At 51.6% G+C, this 12803-nt stretch overlaps 1 protein-coding gene across 1 annotated transcript; it reads left to right on the forward strand.

Annotated features, from left to right (window-relative positions):
- The first annotated feature begins 1503 nt into the window (after positions 1 to 1503).
- On the forward strand, positions 1504 to 6249 carry IRS1 (insulin receptor substrate 1). The gene has a single exon (XM_062499167.1). The coding sequence runs from the start codon at positions 2086 to 2088 to the stop codon at positions 5617 to 5619; it is 3534 nt and encodes a 1177-aa protein (XP_062355151.1). The 5' UTR covers positions 1504 to 2085; the 3' UTR covers positions 5620 to 6249.
- The last annotated feature ends 6554 nt before the right edge of the window (positions 6250 to 12803 follow it).

Raw genomic sequence — 12803 nt, forward strand, 5'->3', positions numbered from 1 at the left:
AAACCTTTTGACCAAGTAACTGCTCCTCTCATGTAATTGTGGCCGTGATCTGTGCAGCAGTAAACTCTGTAGTGCAAATGCATTAGAAAAGCCTCCAACTTACTTATCTCGTGTTTGGACCCACACAAATCCAAACGAGAGTGCAATTTTGTATTTAATTTTAACCTCTGACCAGCTGCAGTCAGTCTGCTCGGGTAGGGCAGTGTCAGCTCAGGGCGATTAGAGCCCCACTGCCCTCCCAGGCTGTCCAGGGTCACCCATCGTACCTGGCAGCAGGGAACACCAAACCCGAACCCCCACCCCGGCCCCCGAAGCCACAGCCCGCATCCCTCGCGGGCGCTGTCCCGCAGAGGGCAGCATTGAGCAGCGGATGCGGCCGCAGCGCTCCCGCACTTGTTCCCGGGGCCCAGGCCAGAGTCGCGGGCGCGGCGCGTCCAGCCCCGGCACGGCCGCTCCCGCTGCACGTTCAGTTTAATTCGGCACGGACGACGCGGGGAGCCGGGGAACCCGCTGCACAGCCGGTGGCGGGAGCGCTGTTGGGGCCCGGCCTCGCCCGCCATGGAGGCAGCGCCGGGCCGAGCCCCCCCTTTCCGCCAGGCCCCCGGTTAGCGACCGGCCGCGCTGGCAGCGCCGGGGCCGCGTCTGAGCCCGAGGACCGGAACGAGCCGCGGGCGTGGCCGCAGTCGCAGCGCCCCCGCTCCGCTCCCCTCCCCACGAGGTCGGCGGTAAGGGCTGCGGATAGGCGGGAGCAGCTCCCCGCCCGGCCGGGCCCGCGAACCGCCACACTGCAGAGGCCGCCGGCGGCGGGTATAAATAACACGGCGGTGAATGGCGTCTACGCCTCTTTACTACGCGCCGCGCCTCAGCCCGGCCGGGCGCCGCCGCCGCCGTGACGGACGGGCGGCGGCACCAATGGGGGCGCGGCGGCGGCGGCCCCGCGGCCGCGCTGAATGAGGGCAGGGCGGAGGGCGGAGCGGCGGCGCTGGCCGGGAGCCCGGCGGCGGCTCCGGGGATGGTCCACGCACTGGCGCCGTCACGTGTTGTTCTCCTTGGAGTGAGCCTGAGCCGCGGCGGCGAGCGGAGGGGGCTGGACTGGCGAGCGCGGCCCCCGCCGCCTGTTTTGGTGCGGGGCGCCGGGAAACTCCGAGGAGAAGCCGGAGGAGAAGGAGCCGCCGCGGCGGTGCCCGCTCCCCCGGTGGGCTGGGGCACGGGAGGGGGCCGCGCCGCCGGCCGCTGAGGCGCTGCCGCCTGGAATGAAGAGGAGGAGGAAGAGAGGATGTTCCTTCGGCACTCGGGCTTGCCTCCCCTCCCGCCGCTGCCGGGCTGCGCCGCGTGTGGAAATGGCACTTTCTCTGCCTAACGAGATGGGACTGAATTGGGTCGCCAGCCTACTCCGCACGCACGAGCGGGAGCAGCAGCCTCGGCGCTGATATTTGGGGAAGGGGGGGTTGTATTGTGGGAGGCATTTTTTTCTTATTTTCTCTTTTTTTTTTGGGGGGGGGGGCGAGAGTGGGGAAAGCAGCGTGTATTTTTGGGTGCAAACCCCGGACTTTGCAAAACAATCTCCGCCCCCGAGAGGATATTTAATCTGCAACAGTGATCGCTGCTCGCGGAGGCAAACTTGAGCCGGGGAAGGGGAGCAGGGAGCGAAGGAGAGGGACCCCCGCCCCGCTCCCGGCCCCGCCGGAGCCCGACCCCTGCAAGGCAAGATGCGTTTTTCATTCCCGGCAGCTCATTTTGGGACGGGACTTTCGTCTGGACTGATCGGGACTGGACTTTTTAAGGACGGTCTTACTCGTCTAAGCGCGATTTGGGCATAAACAGCAACACAAACTCTGATTTGGTGCTGGAAGCTGCCTCTGCCACTGAACAGCTGCTCTGACCCTGCTTCTGTCCCTCCCCCGTCCCGTTCTCAAAATCGGATCCTGAGCTATTTTGCCTTTTTTTCTTTTTGCCCCCTTTTTAATTTTTTTTTTTTGTTGTTGCATGAATTTTATTTTAGGTGGTTTGCCTTTCCTGGCTGGCTTGGGTGTTTTAGGGTCTTGCAGACTGTAAGCTGCAGTAACAGCTCCACCACTTCTCATCATGGCCAGCCCCACGGATAATAACGAGGGCTTTTTCTCAGATGTCAGAAAGGTGGGTTACTTGCGCAAACCCAAGAGCATGCATAAACGATTTTTCGTGCTGAGGGCAGCCAGTGAGTCTGGACCCGCCCGGCTGGAGTATTACGAGAATGAGAAGAAATGGAGACACAAGTCAGGGGCCCCCAAGCGCTCCATCCCACTAGAAAACTGCTTCAACATCAACAAACGGGCTGACTCCAAGAACAAGCACCTGGTGGCCCTCTACACTAAGGACGAGCACTTTGCCATTGCAGCTGACAGTGAACCTGAGCAGGAGAGCTGGTACCAAGCGCTGCTGCAGTTGCACAACAGGGCCAAGGGCCATCACCACCTCCATCACCATCACCACCATCACCACAGCGATGTCACTTTCGGAGGCAGCAGCACAGGACTGGGGGAAGCAGGTGAGGACAGCTATGGTGAGGTAGCCCCTGGTCCAGCTTTCAAGGAAGTTTGGCAAGTAATTCTGAAGCCTAAGGGCCTGGGCCAGACAAAGAACCTGATTGGCATCTACCGCCTGTGCCTGACTAACAAGACCATCAGCTTTGTAAAGCTGAATTCAGATGCGGCTGCCGTGGTGCTGCAGCTGCTCAATATCCGCCGCTGTGGTCACTCTGAGAACTTCTTCTTCATTGAGGTGGGACGCTCAGCTGTCACCGGACCCGGTGAGTTCTGGATGCAAGTGGATGACTCAGTGGTGGCACAGAACATGCATGAAACTATCCTGGAGGCCATGCGAGCCATGAGTGAGGAATTCCGGCCCCGAAGCAAGAGCCAGTCCTCCTCAAACTGCTCCAACCCAATCTCTGTGCCCCTTCGCAGGCACCACGTCAACAACCCTCCACCGAGCCAAGTGGGGCTCAGTCGGCGGTCCAGGACTGAGAGTGTCACGGCCACCTCTCCTGCCGGTGGTGGAGGTACAGGTGGCAAACCCAGCTCTTTCCGGGTTCGAGCATCGAGTGATGGGGAAGGCACAATGTCAAGACCTGCCTCTGTGGATGGTAGCCCAGTTAGTCCCAGTGCTAGCCGGACTCATTCACACAGACACCGTGGCAACTCCAGGCTCCATCCTCCACTCAACCACAGCCGGTCCATCCCAATGCCTTCCTCACGCTGCTCTCCTTCAGCCACCAGTCCAGTCAGCTTGTCATCCAGCAGCACTAGTGGCCACGGCTCCACCTCAGACTGCCTGTTTCCACGAAGGTCTAGTGCTTCAGTTTCTGGCTCCCCTAGTGATGGTGGATTTATTTCTTCTGATGAGTATGGTTCAAGCCCGTGTGACTTTCGCAGCTCTTTTCGCAGTGTAACCCCTGATTCATTGGGACATACCCCCCCTGCCCGGGGTGATGAAGACCTCAACTATATCTGTATGGGAGGGAAGGGCACCTCTTCTTGCTGCAGCCTGGCAGCACCCAATGGCCATTTCATCCCACGCACCTGCCACCCTCAGCAGCAGCCTCGTTATCCTAGTACACCCTGCTGTCCTCGAGGTGGTAGTGAGGATGTTGCTGACTTGGAGAAGGCGTTCAGAAAGCGGACTCACTCTGCAGGCACTTCGCCCACCATCTCCCACCAGAAGACACCCTCACAGTCTTCGGTGGCCTCTATTGAGGAGTACACGGAGATGCTGCCTTCTTACCCCTGTGGCAGCAGCAGGCTGCCTTCCTACCGCCACTCAGCCTTTGTGCCCACTCACTCCTACCCAGAGGAGTGCCTGGAGATGCACCATATGGACAGTGGCCATCATCGGACCAACTCTGCCCCGCACACAGATGATGGCTACATGCCCATGTCACCTGGTGTAGCCCCTATTCCCAGTGGTGGGGGACCCCCCAAGGGTGGTGACTATATGCCCATGAGTCCTAAGAGTGTGTCAGCCCCACAGCAGATCATCAACCCTGGCAGGGGTGGCCGCCACCCTCCAGCCACAGTAGACTCTAATGGCTACATGATGATGTCCCCCAGTGGCAGCTACTCCCCCGACAGCAGCTCTGCGGGCTACGGCAAGATCTGGACAAATGGTGCCGGCCACCACCCGAAACTCTCAGTGGAGAGCAACGAAGGGAAGCTCCCTTGCGGTGGCAGCGACTATATCAACATGTCCCCAGCCAGCGGCTCCACCACCAGCACTCCGCCCGACTGCTATTTCGGGGCTGCGGGGCAGCCGGGGGTCGAGGAGGCGGCCACCGTAGCGCACCACAAACCCATCTACTCCTACTTCTCGCTGCCGCGCTCCTTCAAGCACGTGCACCGGCGGGGCGGCAGCAGGCCGGCGGGGGCAGCCGAGGAGGGCAGCCCTCAGCTCCGCATCGCGCTCGGCTCCAGCCGCCTCCTTTACGCGGCCGAGGACTCGTCCTCCTCCACCAGCAGCGACAGCCTGGGCGGTGGCGGCGGCCCCGAGGGCGGCCCCCCGCCTCAAGCGCAGCCCCCGCGCAAGGTGGACACGGCCGTGCAGACCAAGGGCCGCCTGGCGCGCCCCACGCGGCTGTCGCTGGGTGGCCCCAAGGCCAGCACCCTGCCGCGGGCCCGGGAGCAGCCCCCGGTGCTGCTGCCCCCGGAGCCCAAGAGCCCCGGCGAGTACGTGAACATCGAATTCATCGCCGGCGACAAGCCGCCCTTCCCCTCGGCTGCTATGAGCATGGCCCTGCCGCCGCCGGGCAGCGAGGCCGCCGAGGAGTACATGAACATGGAGCCGGGCCCGCCGCGGGCCCCCTGTCCGCCCGGCTTCACCACCGCGCGGGCGGCCCGGCTCGGCCGGGACTACGTGGCGATGCAGCGGGGGGGCGCCGCGGCCAGCGGGGCGTCCTGCTCGGACTACGCGGACAGCCCGTCTCCCGGCTCGCCCGCCCGCCTGCTCAGCTACGCCGAGGTGCGGGGGGGCCGCGCCGGCCCCGAAAAGCCGGCGGCGGCGGCCGCCACCGCTGCGTCCCCGGAGCTGCCCCGGCCGCCGGCCGAGCTGTCGGCGGCGCCGCCGCGCTCCTCCTCCCTGCTGGGGGGCCTGGGCGCGGGCAGCGCCTTCACCCGCGTCAGCCTCAGCCCCGGCCGCAACCAGAGCGCCAAGGTGATCCGCGCCGACCCGCAGGGCGGCCGGCGGCGGCACAGCTCCGAGACCTTCTCCTCCACGCCGAGCGCGGCCCGCGGAGCGGCGGGCGGGCTCGGGGCACCCTTCCCGTGCGGCGGCGCGGGGGGCGCCGAGGAGGTGAAGCGGCACAGTTCGGCCTCCTTCGAGAACGTGTGGCTGCGGCCCGGCGCGGGGGAGGCGGCCGCCCGCCGGGACCCGGGGGCCGCGCCCGCCCTGGAGAACGGGCTCAACTACATCGACCTGGACTTGGTGAGGGACTGCGGCCACCGCCGACACCACCACCCGCACGCCCCCACCGAGGCGAAGCAGCCGCTGCCGCCGAAGCCCCCCGGCCAGCAGCGCGGGAGTGGCCACTGTGGCGAGGATCTGAGCGCGTACGCCAGCATCAGCTTCCAGAAGCGGGAGGAGATGTAGGAGCCGGGCACCCGCCGGGAAAGGTGAGCCGGGACAGGGCGCGGTTCTGCTCGGGGAGGGGGCTGGGCCGGGGGTCGAGGCCTTCCCGCGGTCTGGGGGCGGGCGGCATCGTCCCCCAGGGCAGCCACGGGTTGGGTTGTTCCCGTTGAGCCTTTTGGCCTCGCTGCAGCGTGTTTTAGTGGCAGAAGCGTTCAGGAGTGCAACATCCTTGCTGGTGTCCCGCTGCTGGCCCGCACCTGCACGGTCTGGGAAGTGCTTGCAGAGCAGCTTTGGATGCTCCTGTTCAGTCGGGCATACTATACGTGTTGCAACGTTGTTTTTTGTTTTTTTTTTGCCGTTCAGAATTAGCAGCGCTTCAAAAGTGTGTGGGAGAGGGGTGTGAAAGCGAGTCACTTCTAATATTGGGCTGGAAACAGGAAACTCCCAATGTAATCCTCGTTTGGTCAGTAATCATCACGCTTGTGGCCAAGAGTAGAGCAGTGAACCGTGCTAACAAGTGCATGGCTAAAGGGCACCTACCTCACGGGGCTGTGATCAGTGTTAATTTAGTTTTGTTGGAAGGAGCTTTGAGTTTGAAAACAGACTTCGAAGCCTTTAGAGCATTGTATCTATCGCATGTGTTTCGTTTGATACTGTGTGGCTGTCCCTCATCTGCTACGGTGTTGCAAACAGCACAGGGAATGAGCCCTATGAACTGTTGTTGGCATTGACTAATATGTTGTTTCTTTCTGAAGCTTTTAATTTTTAATTCATTAAAAACTTCTGCCAAGCTGTTGCATGTTGATTACAGACATGTAAGATGAGTAGGAGCCTTGTTGGAAGCAGTGAGATGTTTCTAGTGTTGAGTGGGAACTTCATGCAGTACAGAACGTGTCTTGTTAAGAGCTCACAAAGTACAGCGCACCTGTGTAAGTCTTTTCATGAAAGGTGAAGAGTGTTTTGTTTTGGTTCAGGCAAGTACTGGCAGATAGTTATCTAGTAAATTTTATCACTCAATTTTAAGAGTTTTCTACATACCTGAGCAGCAGCAGTCACAGTAGTTTAAGCAGTTACTATGAATATATGCAATGACATTAGGGAATGACTCTCATACCACTGTTAACATCATCTCAGTATTTGTGTTGCCTGTTGGCTGCGCTGAAGGGAACATTGAGGGCTGGTGTGATGCCTGGGATCATATGTTTTTCATTTTTAGATGTTTTGCATCCTTACAACCTGAACAAAAGCAAAACAGTCTCATTGCATTTGCTGCTTGGTACTTGCTGCTGTTGCCCATTAGGGCAAAGCAATATTAAGTCTTAAGTCTTATGTGACCCATGAATATCAGGTTAATTTCAAAGTTGGAGGTAGGACTTAAGATCAGTGCAATTATTACCAGTCTGGTTCAAGTGGTAACTGGTAGGAAATAGTAATTTTTGTGGCTATCAGGACTGTGCTGAGTGTCACCATATATTATTTGTGACTAAATGTACACAAATTTACACAGCCACACCTTTTCTCAGTTCTGGCATGTGCTTGCAAGAGCCCTGTTTTTGCAGATGGCTCTTGTTACCCTGGGAATCTATCTCTGCCTAGGACGGTGTTGGTGTTGTGAATTCTTCAGGAGGGGATTTTTGCCAGAGAATGCAACATGTTCTGCAGTTAAGTCACTTTGCTGGGAGCACCACTGTTCCCTCCCACCTGTGCAGTGCTGAGACCGGGGAGTAACTATGAGAGAAGATTCTTGGTCAGTGTGTGGGTAAATAAACAGTATGTGAAGGGTATGAGAAGGGGAGCAATGTCATAACTGTTTCCTTACACAGTCTTTTTTCCAAATGCACTGCTTTCCTTTTGCTGTGGGCAGCTTGTTTAATTGAACGGTGTGACATCTTTAACATAAAAGCTGTGGCAATGCTCTCCATGGTGGTGTTAGGTAGATACCTGCTGTGGTTATGCTGTTCAGTGAAAGATTAGGATGTGGAAGACCTGGTATAAGAACTGGCTGAAAAATACTATGCAGATGCTTTTAAGGGTGGCATTATGTAAAATACAGTGTAATAGAGTAATTATTTGAAGTTGGTTCTTATTTCCCAAAATTATGGTAGGACTGAGGAGGCACAGCTTCTTCTGGGAGGCAAGGGAAAAATCAGGTTGTAATTATAGGGGGAGTTTGAGCCATGGCTGTTCGTCTACCTTCCCACTATAAAGTTTTGTTGGTTGCTTGTAGCCTTCTCAGACATTACCCCTCAGGACTCTTACTTCCCAGGCTAGATTTCTTACCATCAGCTGAAGCTTCCCTGGCAAAATTCAACCTGACTTGTCTCCCGAGTGTGCTAAGGAAAGAAACCCAACAATGTTTCGTTCATAGTTAACCATTTTAACAGCTGTTTTTTGACATATGCTTGTACCTTTTTTGCTTTGGAGGTAAAACTTCGGTTTGGCAGGAGACTTGTTCCATGTAGGTTGTACCTTATGCCATTCCTAGGAAAACCGGCCTGGAGCTGAGTGATTTATGGGACTGCTTGCACATACCTGAAAAAGTTGTTGAGCACCTTCAGCCGAACTGTTCACCTGAAAACTCCACGTGCAGTAAGGGTGTTCCAGTTCCCCAAAGCTTTGCCTTTCCCAGCGAGCAGCAGAGTGGGCTGTGCCTCCTTGGCCAGCTTCCCCTGTGCTCCTTCTGGCAGCTGAGGCTGTTCAGGCTGCAGCTGAGAGTGGGGAGTTTGTGGTTGTGGTTTCTCTTCTTGGTGTCTGAGCAAGTGAAAGATGAAGGAAAAGCTATTTGGTGTGTTTGCAGGTACAGCAGAGAGGACAAAACATATGGAGCTGGGAAGGGAAAGGTGAAGCTGCAGGTATCAGAACAAGGGCTGGGGAAGGCTGCACTAAGTACTCTTTCTTTACTCTCCCTTTCTTTCATGGGTTATTATTTACACTTTTAATCTCAGAAGTGGCAAATAGACTGCACATGCTTTTTTTTTTTTCTCTCTCCATAGAGCAATCTTCCCCCCATTTGAAAGGCCAAAGCTATCTGGATAATTGTTGTTTTATCCATTCTGGAATTTTGTTGTTGCCATCTACAATACAATGACCCCAAATGTTGGCTATTCATCTCCTAATGTGTAAAATGATTGTTGCTGCTTTGATGCAAACTGGCTGACTCCTGTCCTTTTTCCCTGATTCCCTGACTTTCTCTGCCAGCTGCCTCCAAGTTGTTCAGGCATTAGCTTCTGAAGTATTTTTAATCTCTTTCAAGTGTAATTATTTCTCCTAACTTTAAGGATACTGGCTGAAATAATCATGTTATTCCCCAAATTTTATTGAAAAACATTTATTTCTCACACACAGCATTCCTCTGCATTCACCAATCCCATCAGCCTCCCTGTCATATATTCTTATTTCCAAACAGCTGGCCCTGCCCTAGCTCTCTTCTTTTTTTCCTGTTTAGAAGTGCTGTTGTTTCAGTGCGGTTCTGTGTTCTCCTGCCCAAACTTTTACGTCTGCTTTAGAGAACTGGTTACTGTTGTGTGTGTCCAGCCTAGCTGGTGACTCTTTGGTGCTTGGATCCTCTGATGAGTGGCCTTTTATGCTGTAGCTGGAAGTCCACGTTGCTGCAGTTGCCAAGTTGTGCTGGGAAACACCAGCCCATGGAAAATTGCAGGGGAGAGCAGTGTAGCCCTAAGGCATTTTCCTCCTGCTTTAGAGTTTTGTGTGCACACTTGTGGTGGGCTGGTCCTGGATAGACACTAAGTGCCCACCAGATCCACTCTATCACTCTCCTCCTCAGATAGACAGGGGAGAAAAAGATATAACAAAAGGCTCATGAGTCAAGATAAGGGCAGGGAGAGATCACTCATCAGTTACTGTCATGGGCAAAGCAGACTCAACTTGGGCAAATTAGTTTCATTTACTACCAATCAAATCAGAGTGGGATAATAAGAAATAAAAACTGAACCTTAAAACACTTTCCACGCATCCCTCCCTTCTTCCTGGGCTTAGCTTTACTCCCCATTTTCCTACCTTTTCCCCACAGCAGCACAGGGGTATTAGAATGGGGGTTTTGGCCAGTTCACTGCATGTTGTCTCTGCTGCTACTTCCTCTGCAGAGTAGGTTCCTATATCCACAGTGGTCTCAGATATCCTCACTCCTTTCTCTGGCTGTTGTGCAGGGTTTTTTTCCTGTTCCTAAACATGTAATCCCACAGGTGCTGCCACTGTCAGTGGCACTGCTTGGCCCTGGCCAGCAGCAAGTCCATCTTGGAGCTGACTGGCCCTGCCTCTGTCACACATGGGGGAAGCTTCCAGCAGCTTCCCAGAGGAACCCCCCCGTGGCCTCTGCTACCAAAACCCTGCACACAAACTCAAGACAACAGGTGAGCAGATGTTGTGGATATGCTGCGGATCCTGCTTTTGGGGTTGCTGTGAGAAGGCTCCTCAAATGAGCAGGTGTTTTGAAGATCAACTGCTGATAGCTTGTGTTCTGAGTATATAGTAAAAAAATATTCCAAAAAGGAAACCATTAAATGTTGGCTCTGGAGAAACAGGAAGTGCTGTAGCAGGATAGTAGAATGAATCCAGCTATCTTGCTTTGATCTTCAAAGCTTCAAAGCTTCATTTCCATTTTGTTGATGACTCTGAGAACTCCTGAATGTGTAAGTTTTAATAACACAGAATAGAATATGTGTAGTGTAAGCAAGTGGGAACTTGGCTCACTCTAGCTTTGATGCTGACTGTTTCACCCACTGCATGGGTGGTTTGGGGTTTTTTGGTGATGTAAGAAAATGGAAAACAGTACAATGGAAATTCAGCACAAGGGCATCTATGGGTTGTTAGACCTTTTGCCTGTATCCAGTTAAAGCAAAACACTTCTAAGGGTAGAACTAAACTTTTGTGTGGTTTCATGAAAATACACGTGATGGTAAACAGAAAATTACTCATACCATTCTTATACTGTATAACCTGGGTTTTATATTTGTTGGGACACTGCTTGCTTTTTAAATTAGTTTCTGTCATAGTTTTCAATAGTTGTGTTCTTTTTCTCAAGTTAAAACTTAAGGTGGAACAACAGAAACAGCAATTCATAAATTCATAGGATATCCTGAGTTAGAAGAGACCCACAAGGGTGCCAGAACAAGATTTGTATGGTTAAATTAAGGGCATGTTTCTAGGGGCGTGTTTCCCAAACTGAAGAGCAGAAGGTTCTGTAGTTTTGGGTCAGCACCAAGGTAAATACCAGCATGTTATGAAAGTTTTTCATGCTTTATGGGTATTACTGTAGACAGAACAATGCATTTCTTACTGTATGCACACGCCAGTTTTCCCCCATACCTAATTATTTGCCCAAATTGAGCCTGTGTCTCCACATACTTGCATATTTGCAGTTCTGTTTAACAAGACCACAGGCTTATAATTAATGGGTTTAGGTGTTTCTCTTTTGTTTTCCTGGCTTAAAAACTGAAACAGAATGATTTATAAACAAATTCATATGATTATGAGGTACCACCTGGACATCTGTAGCACATGGTTTTCACATTTAGTTAATGTTTAAACTGGTTTTTGAATGTGGTTTAAATTTGAAAATGAAACAGTACATTGCAGGGTGAGGACAATGCTGATTTTTAATAGCAACTGTAGGGAGATCATAAATTTCCTTAGATAACACTTGCAAATAGAGAATAACAGCTCTTAAATAAAATGCAGCAAGCCGCTGTGGAATGGGAATGTTATTTGACCAATATCTTCAGTATATTGCATTGTTTCAGGACTACTTTATGATGGCTAAAATTTTATATTTATTAGGACTGTACAATTTTCATAACTTCCTAAATACATTAGTGCAAGTACTGAAGGTAAATGTACTTGAATAGTCTTTTGAACAACTAACTGAAAAGTAGCTTGTTTGTGAAGAAAGTAGGGGTTTTTTCCCAGTTTATTGAAACACTGAAAATGAATCTGTTCAGTACTGATTATTATGTGAATTAAGTCACATAATATAAATTTAAGTATAATTTTGGTATCCAATGATATGGAAGAGAAATAGATATTATTTTCTAAAATGAATTTGATTTTAGATTTAACCTCTGTGCCAAGTTTCAATGAAAACTAATTATTGTGTTTGGTTGACAGAGGTATGAAATACTTTTAAGAGACGAGAGGAAAACGGAGGGGAAAGCTGTTCATGGGACCTGTGTTGTGACTAGGTGAGACTGGGGGTTGCTGACATAAGATAATGGGGAACTTGAGGTAAAGCCAGGGAGCACTTGTAGAAACTGGTCTGGGAAGGAGATGGAAATGACAGAGAAGTTACTTGGGAGGCACAGAAACTATGGCAGGATAATGTAGGTAGAGAGAATGGCAAGGTATTTGTGGTCTGAGGGCAGCTGGGATGGTGATGTTTGGAAGTTGGAGAATGAGTATAGAGAAATGTGGAGAGCCTGGATATAAACAGAGTTTGTTCTAGAGGTGCTCATTTTGCATGGCAGTGCAGCTTTCTGAAGGTGTTTTTCCTTCTCTTTTTTTCTTTTTGATCTTTTTTACAGGGATGGACACTATACTTAGGAAGTACATGTATTCCTTATTTATTATTGGATTTTTATTTTTTTTTATAGTATTTGGATATTCTGTTGGCCTTAACAGGATGATTTGCTTAATAAGGCAAGCAGAATTTACCACTAGTTCTTCTTTCCTGAATTCTTTGTCTTGTAGTATCTCTGTTACAATCACAGCAGTAAAGCACAGATAGAAATCTGAATTAAGTACAAGCAAGAATGAGTGAATTTTAACATTAAAACCCCTTGACTTTATGAAAGCCATACAATAAAAGGAAGATTATATTCACACAGGTTTTTTTAACTGCAGCATTTTCTTCTTTTCACTCTACTACTTGGAGAGTTATAAATTTGATTTGGGTTCATTACTTTAATAATTTGTCTTTTGGATTAGCAAGTATAGATTCTCTTGCTTTTTTAAATTTAAAGAATATATTGTAAAAGAAAACTTAAAATGACAAAGCTATTGTGGCTTATTACAGCAGATGTGGTTTCCATTTTGTGGTAAGAGCTGCAAAACAAATATATTAATACTGACAAATATGTCTGAATTCCCAACTTGTCAGAATGGTAAAAGCTGGCTTTTGGTCATCTGTACATGATCTGATGTGTTAAACTACCTGTTCATAAAAGCAAATAGCATTATTCTATTTTTACATA

The sequence above is a fragment of the Cinclus cinclus genome, chromosome 10 (assembly GCF_963662255.1).
Source record: "Cinclus cinclus chromosome 10, bCinCin1.1, whole genome shotgun sequence".
Lineage (NCBI taxonomy): Eukaryota > Metazoa > Chordata > Aves > Passeriformes > Cinclidae > Cinclus > Cinclus cinclus.

Excerpts from the sequence above, each read along its gene's own strand:
- IRS1 (XM_062499167.1), top strand. The coding sequence starts at position 2,086 with ATGGCCAGCCCCACGGATAATAACGAGGGCTTTTTCTCAGATGTCAGA.